At 35.6% G+C, this 24,906-nt stretch overlaps 1 protein-coding gene across 2 annotated transcripts in view; it reads right to left on the bottom strand.

Moving 5' to 3' along the window:
- GABA-B-R1 (gamma-aminobutyric acid type B receptor subunit 1) overlaps positions 1-24,906 on the bottom strand; it is a 264,127-nt gene that overhangs the window by 91,979 nt on the left and 147,242 nt on the right. For both annotated transcript variants that reach the window (XM_073080154.1, XM_073080153.1), the window contains exons 2-3: positions 12,423-13,082; positions 7,367-7,501 (exon numbers count right to left, since the gene is read on the bottom strand). In XM_073080154.1, the coding sequence (XP_072936255.1) occupies positions 7,367-7,501; positions 12,423-13,067 (780 nt within the window). In that variant the 5' untranslated portion in view covers positions 13,068-13,082. The remainder of the gene's footprint in view (positions 1-7,366; positions 7,502-12,422; positions 13,083-24,906) is intronic.

Raw genomic sequence — 24,906 nt, 5'->3', positions numbered from 1 at the left:
ATCGCAATAGCTCTTCCTCGGACCGGCGTCCACCTATCACACCACAACCAACACCAAAAGTACCGTATTTTAACAATTATTCTGTGCCTAATTTAAATTCTCCCGGACCAAGCTGGCAGAGGCCTGCCCCCACGCCTGTTAATGCACCCCAGCATTGGCGTCCCCCTCCTCAATCTAACCAACCCCCGCAGCGTATGTTTATGCAGCCCACTCGTACGCAGCAAATGTTCAGAGCTCCCCCTCCAAACTATAATAATAGTGGATTTAGACTTCCTCCCAGGAACGCCCCTCAGGCTACAGGACCAAAACCTATGAGCGGAGTTAGTCATTTTACACCTAAGCCGTTACCCCCGCGAATCTCTGGTCACGATTGGCAAAGATTTGGCAATCCCCCTCCATCTAACTACTTTAAGACAAGAGAAATGAACTTTAATGAGAGTTATGACTACGATGACTATAATTATGATTATTATGACTATTATTATAACTATCAGACCGACTATACAGAACCTGACTATAATAATTATTATGACTACCACACTGTACCAGACTACCACTACGAAAATTACCCTCAGTACTGTGAGAGTCAGGGCTCACGTCCCATGCACTCTAAAGAACCGCCGCAACCCTCTAACAGAAAACCCGAGAAGGATTTTCCCAAGGACCACTGCGAAACCACACCAGAATAGAACTTAATTTGCAATCAAAAAAAGAATTACCATATATTCAGTTCCACAATCCACCTCTTAAATTCCTTGTAGATACCGGTGCAAACCAGTCCTTTATAAGCCCTGAAGCCGTAAATACTTTTTTCTCACACATACAAAGAAACTTTGATCCTTTTGAAGTCACTAATTCGCGTGTGACAAGTACGCATGAACATTCAATTACTATACCTAGTTTTCCGGAATTCAATAGCCAGAAAAATATTAAATTATTCATATATAAATTTCATAACTATTTCGACGGATTAATTGGCTTAGATTTGTTAGAAAATTGTAAAATAGATTTAAAACATAACCTTTTGTTAACTGAATTTGCAAGTATACCGTTATTACGTTATCAGTGTAGAAAACCTAAGTCAGAAGAAATTATTCCGGCCAACTCCTCTCGCCTAGTGACCATCCCTATTCATCACCCTAATGGCGACGTATACATCCCTGAACAGTTTTTATGCAATTGTGTTATACACGAATGCATTACGACAGTGACAGACGATACTGGTATAGTGGAGATCCGAAACCCGACAAACAATGACGTATTACTTACCTTTGACCGACCAATGACTATTGAACTCTGTAACGCAGAGTGTACCCTTAAGGAACAAGACCCAAGTCGCGTTAATGACGTACTAGCCCGACTTCGAACTGACCACCTAAACCCCGAAGAACAAGCTAACTTAAAGACCTTGTGTGCACAGTATGCCGACGTATTTTATATAGAAGGAGAACCCCTGACATTTACCAACAAAATCAAACACAATATTAGGACCCATGACGAAATCCCAGTATATACCAAAAGTTATCGCTACCCTTTCGTACACCGACAAGAAGTTAGAGACCAGATAGAAAAAATGTTACAACAAGGCATAATACGACCTTCGGACTCTGCTTGGAGCTCGCCTATTTGGGTAGTACCCAAGAAAGCGGACGCTTCCGGCAAACAAAAGTGGAGACTGGTAGTCGACTTTCGAAAACTTAACGACAAGACTATTGACGATAAATACCCCATCCCTAATATTTCAGACGTCTTAGACAAACTTGGTAGGTGTCAATATTTTACAACTTTGGACTTAGCCTCAGGTTTTTATCAGGTCGAAATGAACCCCGACGACATCCCTAAGACCGCGTTCAATGTCGAACATGGGCACTTTGAGTTCTTACGCATGCCCATGGGACTTAAAAATTCTCCATCGACGTTCCAACGAGTCATGGACAATGTACTCAGAGGACTTCAAAATGAAATATGTTTGGTTTATTTAGATGACATCATAGTTTTCAGTACTTCTCTACAAGAACACATGTTGAATCTCGAGAAGGTTTTCAGTAGACTTCGAGAATCTAATTTTAAGATTCAGATGGATAAATCTGAATTTCTAAAATTAGAAACAGCCTATCTTGGACATGTAATTACTAGAGAAGGCATCAAACCGAACCCTGATAAAATTAAGTCCATTCAAAATTACCCAATACCTAAGACAAGTAAAGAAATAAAACAATTTTTAGGACTTTTAGGCTATTATAGGAAATTTATACCGGACTTTGCACGACTGACAAAACCAATGACTAAATGCTTAAAAAAATCAAATAAAATAACTTTAGACTCAGAATACATTAACTGTTTTGAGAGATGTAAGACTTTACTGACTAACGACCCCATTCTCCAATATCCCGACTTTACAAAGGACTTTATCTTAACGACAGACGCTTCTAACGTAGCGATAGGAGCCGTACTTTCACAAGGTACTATAGGTTCAGACAAACCCATCTGCTATGCTTCTAGAACCTTAAACGATAGTGAAATGAACTACAGCACTATCGAGAAAGAACTTTTAGCCATAGTATGGGCGACTAAGTATTTCAGACCCTATTTGTTTGGACGAAAATTTAAAATTTTGACTGACCACAAACCCCTCCAATGGATAATGAACCTGAAAGAACCGAACTCTAGACTGACACGATGGCGACTTAAACTGAGCGAATACGACTACACTATCATTTACAAAAAAGGAAAATGTAACACCAACGCAGACGCCCTATCCCGAGTTCAGATTAATAACGAGGAAATAGAATCCCTCCTTAGAGAATGTGGAATCGATCTATCCACGAGACCTGAACCCCCTGGATCTTCAACAGCCACCATACACACATCCAATGAAGACCCTATTTTAGAGATCCCCATCACAGACGAACCCTTAAATAAATTCCACAGACAAATTTGCTTGACAATCGTAGGTGACATTAAACGACGGACAACAGTTACAAAACCTTTTGACACGCACACACGAACCCACATCCAAATCTCCGAGTCGACTTTAGAACAAGACGTTGTCAATGCAATTAAAGAATACGTTAACCCCAAAATAAAGACCGCCCTTAAAATCACACCACCACTAGGGATGTATTCTGTTATTCCAATCCTTCAGAGGAACTTTAGAAACTCGTCTATGAACTTAGTTTTAGCTAAAACTGAGCTAGAAGACGTAAAGGAATATCTAAGACAACAGGAGATAATAAAACACTATCACGAGGGAAAGACTAACCATCGAGGCATTAATGAATGCTATTTGTCCCTCTCCCGTCGTTATTACTGGCCTAAAATGAAGGAAGAAATAACCAAATACATAAACGAATGTACAATATGCGGACAGACTAAATATGACAGAAACCCTATCAAACCACAATTTAATATCGTACCACCCGCAACTAGACCCTTTGAGATAGTACATATGGATTTATTCACTGCACAGAATGAGAAATATTTGACCTTCGTAGATTCCTTTTCAAAATACGGACAAGCCTATCATTTACGTGACGGTACAGCCCTCAGTATCTTACAAGGATTATTGACCTACTGTACACATCACGGACTACCCCTGACTATAGTGACCGACAATGGAACTGAATTCACAAATCAACTTTTCGCCGAATTTATAAGACTTCACAAAATTAACCACCACCGAACATTGCCTAATTCACCTAATGATAATGGAATCATAGAACGATTTCATTCGACGTTATTAGAGCATTTACGTATATTACGACTTAGACAAAAGGACGAACCGACAATTAATCAGATGCCTTATGCGATATTAGCATATAATAGTTCAGTACACAGCTTTACTAAATGCAGACCCCACGACATAATAATAGGACATTTTGACCCTAGAGACCCACTGGACATTGACATTACCGAGCACTTAATGCAACAGTATATCTTAACTCATCGTGAACAAATGAAGACTGTATACGACTTGATAAACGAGTCTACCACAGCTGACCGTAACCAATTAATGAATAACCGAAATAAGAACCGCGAACCCGAAATAGAATACTCACCTGACCAACAAGTATTTATTAAAAACCCATTAGCTAATAGACAGAAACTAGCACCACGATATACACAGGATACCGTCCTTGCCGACCTCCCTATTCACATATATACCTCAAAAAAGAAAGGACCCATCGCTAAATCCCGCCTTAAACGTGCGCCTAAGAAACCCAAATAAAATTGTTACAGGTTTCGACTGGTACTGTTAGCTCACCTGACGATGGCGCTCGAGATAAGACTGGAACCACTTGACAATGGACCTGGACTACTACCCTTTAACCTTGGACAAACTAAAATTATTACCCATTACCATTCTTTTGTACAGTATATACAGCTCTCAGACTTGGAAAACCAACTTAACTCTATTGACAACCAATTGAACTATTTTAAGACTGAATTAGACAACAACACCCTACCCATATATGAACTTCAAATTGACTATTTGACCTCCAAACTTATAAAGATAAGATCCCAACTAAAAAGCTTAGAACCTAACCGCACAAAAAGAGGTATTTTCGATGGATTAGGATCATTAATTAAGAGTGTAACTGGTAACTTGGATCATTCGGATGCCGAAAAATATAACAGCGCAATAGAAATATTAGAGAATAACGAGCAAAGATTGTTATCTGAGTTCAATAATCATGTTAGCCTTAATAAAGCCTGGATGGTTCAACATTCACAATTGATTGACATCTTAGTGGAGAACCAACAGAAGTTAAATGAAACATTTAAATTACTTTTAGATAAAAATTACATTTACGAAGTTAAGTATGCCAAATTTGCACAACTCTTAGCTATTATCAGTGAAAACGCTGAGGATTTATATTTAGAAATAATTAAACTAGAAAATATTTTAGCATTTATTCGTGCATCGAGCACTCATCATAGTATGATAAGTATAGATAACTTAGAACATATGTTAACTAAACTTAGGAAAATTTATAGTAGTAATGAGATATTAGATGCTGATTTAAGAGAGTATTATAACGTCATTAAACCTGGTAGTTATTTCGTTGATAAACGATTAGTATTAGTATTTAAATTTCCGATTATATCCCCGGACACTTACGAATTATTTCGCCTTTCCATCGTTCCTAACAAGTTCTTACAAACCTTTTTACCTCCGTATCCTTTCATGGCAACCGATGGAAAAGCATTCATGTACATGGAGGCTGAATGCCCGAAGTTCGGTCACCACCTTCTCTGTGAAGAAAATATTAACCATCTCTTAAGAGAGCACACTGATTGTATCCAGAGCATCATTACGCACCAGCTGATAGATAAATCCTGCAGTCCTACAAAAATTACAGTCACCAAGGAGGCCATGGAGCAGTTGGACGGACAACACTACACTCTTTTCTTCCCACAACCTACGAAAGTGGATTTAAAGTGTGGCCGTGAAGAATACTTATCTCTTTCTGGAAGTTATCTCGCCACTATTCCATATGAATGTTCCCTGCGTACAGAATCTATCACAATCATTAACATCAACGATGAAGTAAAAGGACAGCCACTGAAAATTACGGAGATCCCCAATCATCACATTTCCGTAGACGATAGTAATATGAACCAAATAACTCTTAACTCCGTCAACCTGAAAAGTCTACATAAATTAGAAGACAGGATATTTCTTCAGAAGCCACTCACCTTGGACAACACAAATTCTTCACTATACCATACGACGCTACCCTTCTACACTATTATATTTGGGGTACTCGCAGTCACCGCAGTTATAATAATTCGCCGCTATGTGAACCGCACTACCGCTACCTCTGAAAAGAAACCAGAACCCAAAAAGGACGAGGCTCACACCTATGCTACTCCTGAAGGATCCAGAACCCAGGAGGCCGTACCAGCAACATTTTCGGTCAAGGTACTCAAATAGTTGCTGCTCTGGGGGTGGAGGTGTTACATGCGCGACCTAGATGAAGACCGCCGACGCTGCAGCGCGTGTTAATTCCACGCGCGCCCTCAATTTAGATGTAGCTGACGCGACATCAGCATTTAATAATTTTCATTTGAATTATAATTAGAATTATTTGTCATTATATAGCTGGATCTCACATCGACCACTATAATCTTAAATTGTAATTTAATTAGTTTAATAAATTAGTTTAAAGTAACTTTGGTTTTTTTTGAGTCCTCCGGCTGTCGTTAACGTAATTCACTAATAGAACCATATAAACCAAATAAACAAAGAAATCGGTTAATAAAATACTAATATTAGCAAATCATGTATTTTTAATTATACAGTCCTGTAACTTAATCAGTGCACATGCACCATCAATAATAACACAGTCATGAAATATTTTAATTGTGTCCTATTAATTACAGAATGGGCCCTTAAAATAGAATTCTCATAGACGTCTTATAATTCTATTCTTATCATAGACATCTATATAATATATTCAATATATGAATACTTCCACTTGCTGTTTTGTTTTGATTACGTCCCGTTCCAATGATTTGGAATTGACGAATCACTCGAGAGTTACTAAATTTATTCCTTTTTTTCAATAATACTTCTCTTACATAGATAGTATAAAATGTCATTGCTTGCAAACAGAGGATTTAAACATATAAGAATCTGCAAGTTCTTTAACGTTTATGAGATTTGGGTTTAGGAACTTGTATAAGCAAATTTGTTAGGATATTTAGCGATCGTACTTGAACACATCGTCACTGCACACGCCTTGTAATTTGACATTCTTGCAATTGTACTAATAAAAGTTAAATAATTCCCAAGATTTCCCCTGAAGTATGTGTAGCGTCGAAGTTTATTTCTATATTTTCAATGTGTTGACGTCACGCTACGAAATGACACTTGACCGCCTGTTTTGGCGTAACGTTCCGTTTACCGTAATAAAAATATGTTTTTTATTAATAAATAGCCCTTTTTTAGAAAAAATGATCAATGAAAGGCATATATAATACGTATATGAATTCATTAAAACAGTTTCCCAAAAAGTGTCAAGTAGCCAATTATTATTGTTAGTCTAATATTTTAATAAAATAAATATAATACCTATTTATAAAATGCAACTGGATTTTTTGTACCAAAAACGTTTTTATTCTTTTGTGATCATTCATTTCATCTGTATCGCAGATTGATTATAAAAATATAGAATAAATATTATTATCGTTTCTTTTTTATTCAGTAAAAAACTTTTCAGAATATTTTAGGGCATATGATTTTTTAATATTCTCTATAATATAAACATTGCGCAGATTATTTGGTTTCCATTTATAGACAAAGTACGAGTATTAATCTATGAAGCATTTTATAATAGAAATAAGATTACGATCTACTTACAACCATCAAGTTCCACATCTTTGCAGCCTCGGCAACCGTCGTGCACACTGTAGAACACCCTGCTAGTAGTAGCAACTTTTGTGGCGGGTTGTATAGCAAATTGTACATCACACTCGCACCCAAGCCCGGCTCGCACTGTTAAACAAAGAAAAAAGCATTAGTAAATAATAACTGAATTTAAATGAGTAAATAAAAAAAAACAACAATTTTACAACTAACAATACATTTATGTAGCGGCCATTGTAATACTTGGTCAATGGTAGTAACACAAATTGTAACAGGTTGTTATGTAGTCTGTGAACCATCTCGGTAATATATTACTTTTTATGTCTTGCTGTATTTTATTATACTATGCTAGAACTTTTATTTTTTTGAAAGATAAATCAATTAGGTATCAATTGGTATCAGTTCATATTCTGCTATTTTATTCATTTTATATTCATATAATTATTATATTTACTTATCATACTATAAGTATATTTAACTTGTCCAAAAATTAAACGATACTAAAGAAACGTTATAAATAGACAAGTCTAACTTTTTAGAGGTTTATTCAGCTCCAATTGTTCATGACAAGCGGCCAAGCTCCGCCGGCAACGAGATGGAAAATCATGATCAATTGGATAACACGATTAAAGACTCATTTTAACACGAATGTGTTGCTCCGTGACCCGCGTAAATCGTACCGTCGACTTTAAAGGCTTTTTGGCGGTTTGAAATAAGTTTATTTCGTTTTCTGTGAGCACTTTTTTATTTATGATTGAATTAATTTGTGCCGTTCATAGTTAAAAATGCATACCCTGTTGAATTTGAATGGTTTAATTGGCGTGATAATTGATATAAGAAATAATTTTGAAAAGTTCGGATTGACAGACTTCACACAGCTTTGTGTTATATATACTTATTAATTTTAGAGTAAATACGAGGTTATTTATTTATTGCAGTGATCTAGCGGTTCGAAACTCGAAACTTGAATCGGTCCGATCCGAGTTTTTAATCGCAGGCACCTCTGAAATTCGATTCCAAATCAAATTGTGCGCGTATTAAAAATTGGTGATCACTTTCTTAAAGGTAAAGAATGTTAGGAAACCTTCACTCCTGAAAGTTCATAAAACAAAAAAAAAGAAAGAAAAGTTTCCAAGGGTATGTCATGTCTACCCATCTACAATGGGCAGCTGTAGCAGGTACGTCCTAAACTCATAATTCTAAGAGGGTACTCATGCTCAGCAGTGGGATTATAATGTATTATAACGTGTATGGTACTAAGGTCGTGAAGTAGTAAAAAGTTACAATTCCGGTGATCCTGTTACCTGAAACCTGAATCATTAAAACGGATCAACTTCGAGCCATTTGAAGTTTCTCTCAAAATTAAATTATTTATGTTAGTGCATTTCGTTACGGAAAGTTTATACTTGTTTAACGTGCTTATTAAATTCAAAATAATAAACGTTGCAACTTTAAAATTATTTAAAAGGTAGGGTTATTACCCAAGTAATGTGCTGAATAATTATGTAGATTCAACATTGTAAAGTCATATCTTATTTATTATTAAAGTTAGAATACTTCAATATAATTCATAAATGTAAAAGCGAAAGAAAACTCACTAGCTTGTCATTACAGAGCTTAAACCAAGAACCATAAAATTTAGACAATGATATTCTTTTATGATGTAGGCATCTACTAAGAAAGGATTTTAGAAATCAAAGAGAGTTAAATAAGGGTTTAAAGTTGAATAAAGCACTATAATAACTAGGATCTGCTATTCTGGTTAGAGATACCAACGATTATTACCACGCTTTTATTAGCTTGGGTTGTATGTATGTATGTATGTATGTATGTAATGGAATGTTTGAACTCGATTTTTACCCACTTTGAACGGTTCGATTAATTTAAAATTTTGAACAATTATCAAGAACCGATGACAATACACGATTTTAATAATTTTAATCCATTTTCCTCATCAGAATCGTCACAAATCAGGATTGACGATTTTCCTTGTGCGATTTTAGCTTGGTTTTTAGTTTTTAAACTATCATTATTTTAAAGTCAATACGTAAGGGGTAAAATAAGGTATGTACGTTAATGCGTATAAAGTCGTCGGGAAGACCTTTTTTGTGAAAAACCGCCAAAAATAACAGACATTTATAACTCTTGTTACCAGGTATCTATAAAGCGGAAAAAGTATTTTGAGAATCAATACGGAAAATTCTTACAAATGTTATTTATGTTTCCTTAAGTATATTTTTCCTTTATCATGTTATAAATTAAAATAACAACCTCTATTGTTTTTTCATTCGAGTGTCTTTTTACTTTTTCCATTGTATTGTTCGTTGCCCAAACTTTATTTTATTGTGATATTTAGGTTGGAGTTCTAAATAGTCCATAATATAGTGGCCTCTAGGGTCAGTCCCAGGTTTTCCCTCGACACATCTTGAAAGGCAATAAATCCAGACTAACACTAAGTTATACCTATATCTAGGTTTTGCGTAACACCTTGGGTATATGGTAAATTGTATGACAATCGCACACAAACTTTTTGTATCGCTTAGTATTATGTACTGACTTACGATTATATAGTGACCAATGTACCTTTCATGAAACATTCTATAATGTCTATTACTCGAAAATATCTATACATGAACAGTGGGTACATATCGTAGAAACTATTCCATGTGTTTCACTCTAAGATCCAAATCAAATTATTGTCTCTCGTGTCATATTCATTGTTGTCCTTGTTAGTGATTTCTGATTTAGAGATGTGTTCAAACTAATACTTATTTGGAAATAAAATTAATACAACACACCTTTGCTTTTTGGTAAAAGTGTAAACTCAAAACAATGATTGCGCACACAGTTAAAACAGACCGTACAGACAGACAGACAGTTAAAAACCGTTTGCAAAAAATTTACAGTTAAGATAAGGCATATTAAATGTATTCATAATAAATTTTATTACTTGAAACTTATGGACTATATTATGATTTTTTAAATATTTGAGGAGACATAAATGGCATGCTTAAGTAGTAGTAAATGTGTAGTTGAAACATACATTTAATGGATACCATAATCAAACGAATTCAAAATTTATCATTGTTGTAGATTTGCCGTCAAAAGTATGTTTTGCTAGTTAATACAAAGTGGCGATTCCCAACCCGCTTTTCCGTAAAACCAGCGTTGATTTGGACAGCTTTAGCCTTCATATCCGATACTAGCTGAGATTTGCCTCCGGTTCTAACAAGCATCTCTAATTAGAGAGCTTGCACTAAGTAATGAATCAATGCTCAAGTAACACTAATGAAGCCATATTACTTATATAGGTATTCATCATTCATGACTTACGTCTGTAAATCATAATTGTGGGAGTAAATTACAATGGGGTATACTGAGTTTATTTACACCTCTTATTGTAATCAATCGATTTAATATTTCCCTACCAAATTTGACAATTTGACTACTAGAAATTGACAATCCTACAATAAATTTAGATTTTTTAGAACAGACGTTAAAAGTTCTTACTGATAATAATCCTATGAATATTCTCCGTAAGAATAATATTTAGAATATATCACATCTTTAGAATCACGATGTCGTAAGTGCAAGAAAATCAAACTGATTTATGTAAACAGTTTATAAAGTGCCAAACTATTTAATGCTACATTGACTTTTGGTTGGTTGGTTGGTTGGTTGGTTTGGCTTTTGAATTTTGGTTTATGGAAACAATAACAACGATGGATTGAGAGGAAACTGAAGGCACTATGCCAGATTTAAAAGTATTTTTTTCGGGTTTGCTCTTAAAAATTGTAATTGTAAAGATGTTCATAAAATTTAAAGTATGGTACGATGTGTAAATGTTGGTAAAAATTATGGGAACTTAAGTCATAAATAATCGATAGAATATTTGTTTAGTTTAGTGGTGTATAGCAATAAACTTACGCTTACAACATTCAATATTAAGATTGATGATATTCCAATTTATTCCTGAACTTCAATCTTTAAATTGGGAAATCACTTCCAACCAGCGGAAATTCTATCCAATAAAATTTTCTTCCGTGAGCCATTCATAAATTTTCAATAATTGAATCCAACGTCAACCCCACCCTCTGAGTTGCAATAAAGCAAGTCTATGATTTTAGTTCTTAAGGATTTATAGACTTGCACCTGAATTGAAAAGGTTGAATTTATTTTTGAAGGAAAACTTTTCGTGCTTTTATGGTGGAAATGCCATCGCAGCACTTTCTGGCTTATAGTACCATATTTTTTATGAAAAATATTAAAAAGTAATGACTTTTGCTGTAACTGGTGATGTTTACTTATTTTAAAAATAATGTACAAACTATGCGATAGAATAAATATCTGATTCTCTTTAATCTTAATTTAATCAAATAACTCACAAAATCTCTTTGTCTTCACTGCTATATTAATGAAATTTGTTAAATTCAAACAGATGCCTATTTATAACAGAGATGTAAAGATAGTGAGATGAAAGCGATCCTTTTTATTAATTGTCAACCGTCAACGGGCCGGATTATTAAACTTAATGGATTAGGCTTATACCAATGAGCCGGAGACACTGTACATTACCTTGATTGAAATTCTAATTGAGATTTACGGCTCGGGTCCTTACTATGGGATCACCTACAGGTTGATTTTATGCCGATTTGGTCCCAAGATGATCTCACGATTTACATTATTAATTACTTCGTAGTAGATTGCAGTATCTCAAGTGATTGACACGATTTATCGTACCAAAATCGACAAGGATAAAATCTAAGCTATTTATAGAAATTTAGAAGTAATAATTAAAAGGTAATTAATACTGTAATTTCCATGTAAATATATTCCAAACAATGCGAGATATTAAACTAGAACGTTTCTCGCGCTAAAGCAAACGTTATATACGAGTGGTAACAATTACCATATCAAAACAGTGGGCCGGAACAGTTGTCGGAATAATTTGAATCATTGGTTTGTGCTCAGTGAGTTTAGACTTCCCTCAGTTATGGCATCTAACTTTTTAACAAATTATTACTATTGTAATAGCAGATTGTAAATTTACCTTGCTGTCGTTGCTGTGGAGCAGTAATTTAAACCCGGACAGTAGATCGGATCGTGCGTTCACATCTACTAGAGCGAGCTCCGCTGCGGGCATGCAGGCTTGCCCGCCCTGCCAGCCTCCCTCGCCTTCCATAGGAAATATTCCACCGATGTGAAGATCTTCGTCCCGTCTTCCTTCACTGTAGCGACCGAGCCCGCTCAGCCACAACAGCAGCAACGCACGAGCCCGCCGCCCCCCGCTCCCCCGCCTCCCCGACCATCTCACACGCGGCACGCACACACAACACTTGGCAACAACGAATAATTGCACTATAGCTTTTACTAACAACGACTTAACATGGCAATAGATTGTACTAGTTCGTAATCTAAACGCGTCGTAGACGGCGCATTTTAATTTGACTAAGGGACGCTTTGAAAAATAAGAGTTCGTGCGCATACGCGGTATAGTAGCGCTTTGATAGAAATTAGTTATCACCCGTAGAGATTGTAGACATAGCCTAATAAGCGTGAGATTTTTTATTAAATGTGGCATGGAGGGAGGGTGCCGGGCGGGCCCCGCCGCGGCCGGCGCTCGGCCCGCGCCCGCGCCGCGTTGCTGGCTCATTGCTCGCGGCGGGGACATACTGTCATTGCTCACTTCTGTCATTTTCCATCCTCTGTCCTGTAACAAAAATAACTTATGTTACTATTTTTTTCTGTAAACTGTTATTAATACACAATCTTATACATATAACGTAGGTACTTAAAAGAAACTATGCCGATAGATAGTAACATCATCGCCACAAAATGTTCATAGTAACCAAATGTTTGAAGGTTAGCAACACGAAGTAGGACGTGAAACGTTTCGCCTCAAGTAATTCTCAGAACTGGCAATGTATCTCAGCCCCGATCTTTGAAGAATTGATCAACTATTTAATAATTTCATTATAAGAGAATCCCATTGTGTGTTCGCTACTTTTATAATTTTGTTTAATTTAAGTAGATATTAGCAAAATTAAATACGGAATTTATCCAGAAAGTTAGGCCTATTCTCTGATACCTAAAAACTGTCGATAAACAACGAGATTAAAAACTCTCCAAAGATATTCGTCTATTGTGAACCGAGTGGCTAACAAGAGCGATCAGGAGATTAGGCGGCTTCAACCGAACTCTATTGTTGCGAACGCCATGGCGCAGGTAACCCACTCGACCGGCGGGAGGGCCCTTCAAACGGCCCAACCTATTGTAGTTAGATGACAGTTTGGTGGGTTAGTAGCAGATCAGTGTAATGTCGAACCAGGACGTAATTTTTAACAATATCATACTGTTTGTAGTTTAGCTGGAGGCACCATGCAGTGTAGTGACGTCACAACTATATTTGATGTCAAGGGCGTAACAAAATGGACAAAATTACATAAGCGATCTATTTTAGTCGTCAAAGAAGTAATGCCTCTGTGACCGGCTTCAAATAGGAATTGTATTTGGAGTTGGTTATACTTACACGTCCACGTGCGGCAGTAACCATTTACCATCAAATGGAGTGCATGCTTATTTGCTACTTTCATTTTACTACAAAATTTCATTTATAAAACTTTAATTAAGTTTTATAAATTAAATGATTATAATTCCTAAGAAAAAGAACGCAAATAGAATAATTCGAAAACTCCATGATTTAAAATCTGAAACCACAATAACAAAAGTTGAAAAAAAGAAAAATTGAAACCTCGGAAAATAATAAAAGAAGAGTAAGCGCAAATAAAGTTATTTCTAAGTAAGAAAAGGAATTTCAAGGCTCAAAAATGAAGACTTGGGAGGGAAGAAAGTAACATTAGTGCTTCTTACTTGAAATGTGACTAACCGGAGGTAATTGTGCGAAGTCCAATTAGAAGGCAACTTCTAACTTCAAAACTTGGTAATGCTCATAAAATTGAACAAAGATACGAAATTTCAGTCGCTAATGTTGAGCTGAGTTAATGGACGGGAAATAATTTTTTGTGTAAGCATTTATCAGCATTTTTGGTTGTATTCATTTTTATTATTGGATTTCCTTTGAATCGAACCAATCTAGAAATGCTTGGAAATATTTTCAATGGGTAAATATTGTTATTTTAATTATAATTATTGTATTTACTTAAAGATCAGTTGTGCCACCTTATGTATTCAAATAGAAATGATGATCATGATATTATTGGCGGATACAGGTCTCAGAGTGAGAGCAAGTGATAAATCATTTCTAGTGTATACGTAATTAAAAATAATTCTGAATGCTTGAAACACAGAACATTGTAACCAGTTTCTGATCACTAAGTTATCACTGAATTTTCACGATTATAGATAGAAACGGCTAGATAGAGGGTTAGTAATAGGAAATTTGACCATAGATGCCTATGGACATCATCATCATCATCATCAATTATAAGTGGTTATCGAAGTTGATATGTCGTAAATTACTATTTACAAAATTATATTTATATCACGGCGTGCGTAAATTGACGTTTTACGCACGCTTCGCGTGCGCAAAACCCCAATTTCCGACCCCGTAATATAAAATTTTATACAACACGCGGACGAAATAGTACATTACAATACGAGGACGAAAAATTTTTTTCTGACAAGTGTGAGTTTGCAGGCCGAGCCGCAGGCGAGGACTGCAATCACACGAGTCAGAAAAACATTTTTCGTCCGCGTGTTGTATAAAATTTTATATTACGGAGTCGGAAATGGGGGTTTTGCGCACGCGAAGCGTGCGTAAAACGTCCATTTACGCACGCCGTGATATAAAATGTTTTTCTGACTCGTGTGATTGCAGTCCTCGCCTGCGGCTCGGCCTGCAAACTCACACTTGTCAGAAAAAAATTTTTCGTCCTCGTATTGTAATGTACTATTATATTTAAACATAGACTTAAGAAATTATTATTAAGAAAATCTTAATACACAATTAATAAATATTTAAATGATAAAATTATTTCAATGTGACTTTAGTAAATAAAATATTCACATTGTTAAAATTGACCCTTAAATACATTTTATTAAATAATTGAAATAAACATAATTAATAATTGTAATACCTACTAAATATAATTTTATATTTGCATTCTTTTTAGCAAAATAAGAGATCATTGTATCAATTGTATAACCTTATTTGCAAATAAATACTGATTTAATTTATAATATTATTAAATTTATATTAATTCAACTTTTATTCCTAGTGGCATATTACATTATATTCTTCTTACCATACTGAGTGATATTTTCATATTGGTACTGTAGTTTTATAAATGGTAATATTTTCAACCAGAAATATGTAGGTATATCAGCAAAAATGTTGCAGATGGATTTTTCCTCGTAAAATAGCTAGAATTCGAAATAGTCCGTCTTTCGTTTGTAAGCTTCTTATTGTATCGTCAGCATTTTCAGTAACTGTATTGGTGAAATACAAAGCAGTCTCTATTTTTTTGTTATAAATTAGCCAGTTTAGCAATTTTCAAATAGAGGAAACAGTGATGAAATGTTTAACTTTATTAAAACCTTTATATTTCGCCACGACAAACCTGTAACTTTGTCTCTGTAACATAGTTCTGTAACATACAATAGTTAACTACAAAATGCAACATAATACTTGGTACGATAACTACACATCTAGAGGCGTCAAGAAGAAGAAGAAGAAAGTAATATTACTTTCTGTGCTAGGCAGACTTAATCTTTTCCGTAGATCTATTGTGATTATCAACTCGCACTATCAAGAACTGTAGTTACAGTTAAAGCCTTCTCTCAAGGGAAGGTCTACTCGTATGTACAGCATTTAAAAATGCTTATTTAAGGTTTCTAAACCCCAAATTAAGATCCCTGTATAAGACAACGTAAAGAAATATGTATAAGTCTGTATAAGTCTGAAGGTGGTAGAACCCTTTGTGGTTCGACTCCGGCGGCACCACCGCCACACCTATTTCTACCTAATAACAGCAGTGTTAGGCGCTGCTGTGTTCCGGTTTGAAAGGTGTGGTAAGGGAGATATACTTTTTCGAGGCGTTCCAGCGTAGTCCTCAGGGGTAGCGGCGCATCTGTGGCCGACCTCAGGTAGGAATATCTAATCCTATCTGGGGTTGCTTACAGATGTCCATGGGCGGCAGTAGCCACGTACCATCAGGTGGACTGCATGCTCGTCTGCTACTCCTATATTAAAAAAAATACATCTATCCGGAGTAGAAATCTTAATTCATTATTATGAATTGTTTCGTCGGGATTTGAAGCTGGAACTGTCTACGTCCCATATCGGTATACTACTTATCTACGTAGTTCTTCAAAAAACTCAATGCCTCTATTTATTAAATACTAAAAAAGCTCAAAGCGACCTACGCTTCTTACACAAAACTTCCACAAATTTTAATCAAACGGTAAGTTTAGAGTGAAACTAGTTGACGTAAAATGTGGTAAAAGTTTTGTGTTGAAAATTTAACAAGAAACGCCGGTCCCTCCGAACTGACTTCGACATTGGCTATTCCGTTCGATTATTTAAGCGGTACAAGTTTGACTGTGTACAATTTCTTGGCAACTGTAAAAGAAGTTGACGGGAAATTTGTATGTCTGATATATTTCGGTAAACGATGTATGGCCAGTATAAAATGTTATGTATGTTGCGCGGAAGAAATCAATGTACGAAGGATTCAACGTTTGTAGCCCTAGTGGTATCTATTAATATCCTTAAATTTGTAGCATTATCCGGAGACAATTCTGACAGAATGAAATTGACTCGCCCCAACAATGAGGCTTACCGTATTAATGAAAACTAAGGGTAATAAATGATAAATTATTTTGAGACTAATTATAAAAATAACAATACATTCCATCTTTAGTGGATTAAACAAAACTTAATTACGATATCTTGATATTACTTACATATTTAAACATTAATTATTAATCATTACTTAACATGGGAGTAAATAAGAACTTCTTAGTAGTAGTAATTAGTTTTGTGATAAGGAAGCTTTGATGTTACTCACTAATCGTCCTTTTATCTTTAACTCACGATAAAACTCAATAAGGGTCATCCGAAAGACGAAACAGAAACTCAAGTGAATGAGGATACCGGAAAATTAAGGCTAACATTTGATAAAGCCTCAATTAAGACACGTCCTTGTTAAGTAACAGCTACTTAAGTAGCTACTGTGTAAAGTAGCTGTATACATACGTACAAAATTTCGTTACTTATATAATTTTAGAGATTAATTCTACGTGGTTTCAGCGCGAAGACACCCTTGCCACAGCTACGTCTGTGTAATAGAAGTTATGTATTCTGATTCTGGTTGGAAGGCTGTGGTTGGGGTATATGTAAATGAGCCCTTTTAACTTAGGGCTCTAGAGTAATAACGTATTTGAAGTCAATTTTAGAACGTATCTCTTACTGGGTTTTAGTGACAGATGATCAAAGGCTGCAGTATCCACTAAAATATAGGCAGATTATATACTGTATTTTTTTTATAATGTAGGGTAGCAGACGAGCATGCAGTCAACCTGATGGTAAGTGGCTACTGCTGCCCATGGACATGTGTAATCAGCCCCAGATAGGATTAGATATTCCTACCTGAGGTCGGCCACAGATGCGCCGTTCCCCCTGAGTACTAAGCTGGGACGCCTCAAAAGTATGTCTTCCTTTATTTTATTTGCTACTCCTTTAACAGCATATCATTAGATATAACCATTTTATTTTACAAAAATAAGGCTACTTGTGCTTGATAAGTATGGCTGGCTTTACAGTACAAGTTTGATAATTATGTTTTAAAATTTTTCAGAGTTGAAACTTTCTTTAAGATTTATGTAATCGTTACCGCTTAAGAATGCGAAATAAAAGTAGAGTAATATTCATTTTTATGGCAAGTAACTGTCTGCAAATGGTCGGAAATGTGTATTTTCCGTAATAATAGTTATTATGTAGTTGAATATTTTGTATAAAATCCATGCTTTTTAATGGAAAATATTTTATAATGGAATTTATTATATTAAAGAACATTTTGAGCTATTTTTTGCTCGATATTTATAATCAGTCACTGTTGCCTACCAAAACCCAAAATTTGACGATTACACTAGAAAAATGTGTCCTAACGCAAAAAAATGACAAATTTCGATATACTCGTATATTATGCGAAACAGTGGATAGACAGATTATTAATAACACGCGTTATAATACACAGTTTATCCCTTGGTGATTGTAACCAATATGGTAAGGGAAAGACACTTGTAGGAGACATCTAAACTGAGTCCTTGTAATATAAAATAATGATGTAATATATTTTTGTAACAGACATAACCCAGAGGCGCTAAAACGGCCATTGATATTATTACCATTAAAGGAGTTCTTATCTGCAAATGGGGAAGGGTCGTTAGCGTAAGAGCTACACCGCGATGGCCTATAACAACTCTCTTATAATGGTTATTGCATCATCTACATAATGTGTGTTATGGAAAGTGCTTGTAAACCTTTGGTTATCATTCGAAAAGCAGACTTAGCAGCATGTTCTAACTTAGGGAGCGTGATATTTTCTCCTTTGAAATAGAGCAACCTATACTTTAAGCTTTCGAAACTATTAACCGAAACTGAACTATAGAAATGTATTAGTATACATTGCAAATCATGTACTATGGGTTTTACAAACATTAACTGATTGAGAGATGAACCAGTACAGTTCAACCGGGGAAATACCACCGCCACACCTTTTCCTACCGTAAAGTAATTCTTGTATTTCTGTAGAAGGGTGTGGATGCTGGCTGACCTACATCTGAGGCTACGATATTACGACCCTACGATCTTAGTCCCCAGTGTCCCTATATGTGATCGGCTTCAGATAGAAGGCCACGTTTATATAAAGTTCATTGGAAAGTTGAACATTGACCATCAGGTGTACTGCATGCTTGTTTGCTACTTTGGTATTAGAACACACAGACAAACCATATCAAGACTTTGCCATTAATTTTACCGACTTGCTATTAATACAATTATGCAATTAGTACATTGCTGTACACTTTCAGTGTGTTTGTACGTGTACTGTTCTACTCATGTGATGAAAAACATTTTATTTCTCTTTGCACTTTTTATTCTAGAAATATTAAATTATTTTCGTAACAATTGGTTTTAAAATTAAAATTGTAAACTAAACCTCGGCTCCGTACTATTCTACTAATACCAGCCTTGCTCAGCTTTGCCTGTAGCTTAATCGTAGAGCAAAAAGTATTCTCATTCCATTCTCCGCCTCTTAGGATTAAACTTCGAATAAATCCTTCTTAGAGAGTGTCAACGTTTTGAAAATAATATATTTGCATATTCTATGCGCGGGAATTCATCAGTGTCTGCGGCACCGTACTCACAAATAGGATTTTCGTAGAATTAATTCAGCTTTCGTTGAATTTTTGAGACAAATTTCAGGTGTTTTAGAAATGAGATCGTTGGTATTTTAATACATTGTTTGTTATACCTGCATTTTAGTTCAGTAAAGGTTAGATCCTATATGGAATTGTTTTAAAAATCTAGATTTATAATTGTTTTGATAGCTCATGTTTTTTCTTTGGATTATGGATCGAATAATGAAGGTCATACAAAAATGATATAGCAATCTTCATTGTAGCCCCGAAAGCCCCCTTTTCGTCGTCTTTTCTAAGAGGCAAATTATACCGTAGCTCCTCTAGGGGTACCTAACCGTACTTATAACAAGTAATTTAATTAAAAAATCAAAAACCTGAGGTAGAAATTCCAAAAACGGTGAAAAAGGCGTTTCATAATTTTTATCCAGAAAGCCAAATACAAAGTTTCATAGTAGGTATCTGATTCAAAATCAAAAGATGTTCAAACAGTATTATTCTATTTTATCCTCATAGTGCTCATTTACGGTACATAAAGAACCTGTCAGTCAAATTCCAGCACTGTAAAGTTCAGCGGTTTCCCTTTGCGTTGAACTCTGGCACAGCAACACTACTCATTTATTCAGACAATCATCTCGATGTATTACATATATGCATATATATAATGTATGTGTTTTCTCCTTTTGATTTCCTTAATTTTATATCCTACTCGATAGGTTTGGTTAACTTTTTTTAATACGTGTTACTGTGCCGTCTATAAAATATATAACTTCAGTAATTCAAAGTTCCAGCCATTATTTTACCCCTTTAGGGGTAGAACTACAAATACTATTTTGTATACTAGTTGCTTCAAAATGAAATGATTTCAAAAAACGGACATCCCCTATATTACTCTCTTAGGGGTAGAATTTACAAAAGACCTTTCTTAATACTTATTTATCCTATATAGAGAACGTATGTCCAAAATTTCAGAACGCTGAGGTCCGTGGTTTCGGCTGTACGTTGTACCGTCGTACCAAAATCTATATACTCTCTAGTATATTTATTTATCTATCTCTACCTCTAATATATCAAATTAGACGTCATTATATCACCGCGTTCATTGCACTAACGGCCCATAAAGACAGGGATGATTGTATAAAGCGTAGATCACACGGACATTACGTACCATAAAGGTTATGAAAATTACAACGATCAATCAGCAACAATAGCCCAGTGCGATGTGAACAGTTTACGTTAGGTGTTTACTCAGCCATGGCTTCTCGGCTTCGACTTCACCGCACCACTGTGATTTATAGCTTCCTGCCCGAGGAAGTTCCATAAGTGTAATAAAACAATATGTCATTACTGAGACGTTGAGAGGTCTTGCGTAATACAACACTGATTTCGACTTAAAGGGAAATCTCAATTAAACTGTAGACTCTTGAATCTCAATGAAAATTGATCAATAATACAATGACAGTATCTCTTTAGTATGCAGAGACAATTGAAGCAATTGAAGCATTAATGGTTAAGCCTTTATAAGAAACAATACTTCTTTCGAAGTCAAACTTTAATGGAAGCATTAAAACAGTTTATTTAAACCCAATGAAAATGTCTTCCGTAATACCCGGATTAAATTTAATATTTCCTCTCTGTTAGGCCTGACCGCTGTAGCAATCATTTTCTCAATGTGATTGAGGGAACAAATCTGGAAATAAATTCGTTCCTTTTAAGGCAATATTTCAGTTCAGGTCAAAAGGTTTCAATTTTCCTTGATCATCTGTAAGTGAGGTACAGAATTGACAAATGGTGATCGCCGGACTATCTCATTCGCCCTTCGGATTATTATTGCCGGAGCTTCGTCTCAATCAATCTTACTACAATCAATTGCACAGTCGGTAATATATCAATTGTACAGGTAGGTAAGATTTCATTCTGTCATGATTATTAGCGTGTTAGGTGGTTGAACCCTTTGTGGTTCGACTCCGGCGGCACCAGCGCCACACCTATTTCTGCCTCATAATAGCATCGTTAAGCTGCTGTATTTTAGTTTGCAGAGGGAATTAAGCTGGACATACTTTCTCGAGGCATTCCAGCTTAACTTTCAGGAGTAGCAACGCATCTGTGGCCGACTTCAGGTAGGAATCTTATCTTCTCTGGGGTTGATTACAGATGTCCATGGGCGGCAGTAGCCACTTACAATCAGGTGGATGTTACATATATAAAACATGTGTAGACACCCTACCAGTCTACTATAGTCACTGTCTGTAATACGTAGTGTCGAGGGGTAGCAATTATGTCTGAAACACGAACAAACTTGTTTTATTAATGCAAACTTTACAGTAGGTTACATTCGTGTCCACCTAAATGTGCCACATGGGTATGCGACCAAACTGAATAGACGACTGACGAGTGAGGTTGCGAGGTGCAAGTATAAAGCTATTTCGACATAGTTGTAAAATATAAATTGCAGAAGAATTATATCAATTTGCACTTTCGGGGTGTTCAAGTTGATTTCAAAAGACTGCCCGTTATTTAATCACCAAATTGTAATTTTGTTTGATTTTTTCTTATATATAATACCTACTTCTATTTTATATTTAAATGCTCAGATTATATTGTAGCGTATAACTCGTGAGTTTTGTAAAATAAAATCAAAATAACTGAATTTATTAAAATAAATATAGCTTTTATTATCTGAAATGCTTCGTTATTTCATCCCACATACCAAAATATCTACATAGTTCAGTGCGGAAGTTTTAACTTTTCGATAACTGTTCCACGAACCACATGTTTCCGCTACACTGTTTTAATTTTACGCTAATATTTACGGTAATAATTTAGGTTTCAATATTGATATTTTCTATTTTGCTATACGTACCTAAATATTTAGGAAGAATAATATCATTCCACATAATAACAACACCCGTTACTAATTTCTAGTAAACAGAAATTGTCGAATTATAATCTTTATAGGGCAAAACAATATAATATTATTATGATGGAATATTAAAGAACCGGATTTTATTCACACCCAAGGATATGCATCTGCAATCGCAAAGAAGGGAATCTCGAGATCCGAATAATCCTTGCTCCTTCTCATATCGTAGACATGGTCGTGGTATACGAGAGACCAGAAGGATAAGTCCTAACACATCGCATCGCATTACAATGGATAAATTCATTATTAATAATAGGGGTTACCAGGCTACCATAACACAAAGATGTTTATCAACGAATAGGAACTTCGAAGTTCAAATAACAAATAGAAATACTCATAGTTACTGTAATGTGAATAGTAGAATATTATGTGTAGGTGACATTGCATACGTATTAAAATGAAGGTATCGTTGACGAGATGAAGAGCGTGGCAATCTGATTGCAGGCTGATTGGGTATCTATATTTAAGTTATCCTCTGCTCCCACATACCGAGCGAGTTTATAGACTTTGTTGTTCGAGTTCTACACTCCTATGTCTTCCCTATCATCTAAACAAAGGTTACTGTATCTTAATTGTCATGGAACGCACAGAAGGATGAGTACCACCCAGACCCAACACATAAATCTAATGTGTTGGGTCTGGAATTCTAGAGAAACCCCGGAACTCTTTGCGTTTCCTACTGTTATGACGACAGCCACCACGTGGCTTATCAGAAAATACTACTTGTAACAAATCATAACATTTTACATCGAATTGAGTACATTTTAATATATTCAAAAGAAATTCAGTAAAGAAATTTAGCACAAAGAACCACCTTCACCATTTCACTACTCACCTTTGCCATTTCGAAAAGCGAAAGGTCGTCTTGTACACACGGCTTTGATGTATGGATCACTGGACAGATAAATGGGTGATCTGTGGAAAGGCCAACAATACCATAGTGCCGCATAGAAGCCGTGTCATCTTGTACATGTGAAGTCGTCTACATCTTCTGTACTCGTATAATGTATGAGAAAAAGAATGTATCTACAAAACAATTTTGTCTTAGCCTATTAATAATTACCTACCTACACGATTAACTACTTAGGTCGCATAATATCATATTTTTTTTAGTTATGAGAATAAATAAAATTAATATAAAATAAAAAATCCGACTTCACAATATGCCTATATTGTAGCCTTGCAATTAAGACAAATTCAACGACACCTCATAAGTTAAAATCTTCAGGCCATTTGAGCTGCAGAGAAACCCAAATTATGCCAAGAATGAAACTTATCTACATAGGTACGCTCGAAAACGGTATGTGTGGTCGCATACCGTCGTACGCACCAGACGGTGCGGTGAGCGATAAGCTCACCTGGGCGGAGCCCGACGGGGCAATGCGCTAAGAGGACTCCGGTTGCGTTCCTTTGGAGATCCCGGAGTCCTCTACGCAGCGCTGAGGACGGCCACCGGGTTTTAGTGCGGTAAGAGTCCCACATAACCCTGTGTCGCTCTCTGTGTCGCTCCTTTTGAAGGTTTCCCCTTCGTGAACGAAAAAGACGCTACGCTCGAAAAACTATACCGGCCGCAGTCGGGTAATAAAAACGAGATTTCTTAACTGTTCTGTCTTAGTCTATTTATACACTGATAGTGATTTATTACCACTTGCTTTTATAAATATTTTAAATAATTTTACCTTAAGAGTAAGCTTAGGCTAACAAACGGCATTTGACCATAACCATTATGGTCGACCACGGTTTAACCCTTCTCAATCTAAGACCCAGCCCAGCAATGGGACAGTAATAGCTTCATTATGATGCGGGTTGCAGTGAAACCTCAGAACATCTATCATGTTACGCTACGAAAACAATTAATACACAGAATAATGGTGCTGTAGCATCATTTATATTATACGGAGTCTAATCCTTTACCCATTCAGAGCTATACGTCAAAGTTAGAACTGGAACAAACACCGTGGTCTGAGTTTATATTTATCTACACTAACCATTTTATTTAACTTTAAAACGGGATACTTTTGCTGTTATCAATTTTCGGTAAAAAATTGAAAATGTAATATGGAATATTTTAATATTTGGAGCGTGAGTTTGGTTGACAGTTAATAAAAAAATATCTATCATATTTTACTATCAAAAACTAAAATTTGACAATTTCTACAACGCAGAAATCTTTAGTAGGCAAAAAATTTATTATCTTAACATACACATTGTGTCCCTGCTAATCGTCGTCAAA

This window comes from Epargyreus clarus, unplaced genomic scaffold (genome assembly GCF_041222505.1).
Source record: "Epargyreus clarus isolate Ecla_fem2 unplaced genomic scaffold, WU_Ecla_fem_2.2 ptg000014l, whole genome shotgun sequence".
NCBI classification, from domain to species: Eukaryota; Metazoa; Arthropoda; class Insecta; order Lepidoptera; family Hesperiidae; genus Epargyreus; species Epargyreus clarus.
Note: the sequence above shows the minus strand (reverse complement) of the source record. Positions and strands in the feature narration are given on the sequence as shown.